Source organism: Lipotes vexillifer, unplaced genomic scaffold (genome assembly GCF_000442215.2).
Source record: "Lipotes vexillifer unplaced genomic scaffold, Lipotes_vexillifer_v1.1 scaffold1798, whole genome shotgun sequence".
Lineage (NCBI taxonomy): Eukaryota > Metazoa > Chordata > Mammalia > Artiodactyla > Lipotidae > Lipotes > Lipotes vexillifer.
The window spans coordinates 1,105,271-1,106,614 of NW_006789032.1; the positions used below are offsets into that span (position 1 = coordinate 1,105,271).

The 1,344-nt window shown below is 64.9% G+C and overlaps 1 protein-coding gene across 1 annotated transcript in view; it reads right to left on the reverse strand.

Moving 5' to 3' along the window:
* COL9A3 (collagen type IX alpha 3 chain) overlaps positions 1–1,344 on the reverse strand; it is a 29,562-nt gene that overhangs the window by 13,868 nt on the left and 14,350 nt on the right. The window contains exons 10-11 of the mRNA XM_007462279.1: positions 1,176–1,217; positions 7–44 (exon numbers count right to left, since the gene is read on the reverse strand). Coding sequence (XP_007462341.1) covers positions 7–44; positions 1,176–1,217 — 80 coding nt within the window. The remainder of the gene's footprint in view (positions 1–6; positions 45–1,175; positions 1,218–1,344) is intronic.

Consider the following 1,344-nt stretch of genomic DNA (forward strand, 5'->3'; position numbering starts at 1 on the left):
ATTCCTGGGGGCCCCGGTGGGCCTGGTGGGCAGATGGCCGGGCACTGTTGGGAAACAGAATGGTCAGACCCCTCCCAGTAAAACTGGGGCAGCGCTGAGGTCAGAACCCAGGGGCTCGGAGATGGGCCGTTTGGGGTGGGTGAAGGGGAGCTCAGGCCACACGGGGGCCTCCTGGGGAGCCCAGACAGGGCCTCATTCAGGGCCACCGTGGGGCGCGGTGAGGGGCTGCAGAGCCAAAGCACGGCCGCCGGCCCCTCATAGCCGGCTCCGATGTCTCGGCCCCCGTGCAGGTTCAAAGCAGCTATTCAGCCTGATGGCTGCTGGCTTCACAAAGGGGCCTTTATCACGCGCCCGGCTCTGCAGCCAGCTCTGCTCGGGGGTCCCCTCGGTGCCAGAGGTGCCTCAGGGAGGGACACGCGGTCTTCAGGCACAGGCCGGATGCGCCACACCTGGGGGCTTGGCGAGCCCAGGGGCGGCATGGGGGTGTCTGGATCATTCCACGGCTGCTCTGGCACGGAGCCAGTGCCATCCACCTCCCCCAGCTGTCCTCCTCTTTCCAGAAGACCCCCAAACCCTCCTTCAGGACACCAACCGTCAAGCACTCAGGACACCGGTGGGGGAGAGAAGGGCAGCAGGGGCCCCAGTGGGCAGGCGGGCTGGGCCAGGCTCTCCCTTTAATAACTTCCAGCCGCTCCTCCGAGGAGGCCGGGTGCTGGCCTGGCCCATGAACAGCTGTGCAAATGAAGCCCACAAACCCCAAGCCTCCAAAGTCACTGTTTTTCTTCTGACAAGAGAGACAAAGCTCAACAACCAAAAGTGGGCCCCAGACTCTGGTCTGGAAGCTTTTGTGATGGGAAAACCTTCTGTCTGCGCCCCCAGGGCAGCCAAGCTCGCAGCTGACAGCACCCGGAGCCTGTTTGTGCCGAGGGGCGGGATGGGTCAACACGTGATTTTGCTTAAATTAACTTCAATTCGTGCTGCTGCGCATGCCAGGGTAGACCGGTGAGGGCGGGGAGGGGCAGCTCAGGGGGGACCGTACCCAGAGCTGGTGCCGCCGGCACTGAACCTGTCCCTAGGGGCCCCCCCGTCCCTGCCTTCCTGTGCTCTCCAGACGGGCCCCTCCCAACAAGACAGGCACCCCGACAAAGGGCTTCACAAAGGCTGCACGTGCCCACCTGAAGGTCAGTAGCGCCTTCGGGAAGGACCCCTGGGCGACCCTGGAACAGAGAGACGCCAGCTTTGACGTGGGCCCCCCCTTCCCTCCCCCCGCCCACTCAAGACCTCCAGGGGACTCAGGGGCCCTTCATCCCCCAGTGGCCAGTGCCAGGTACTGCTGGTCCCCGC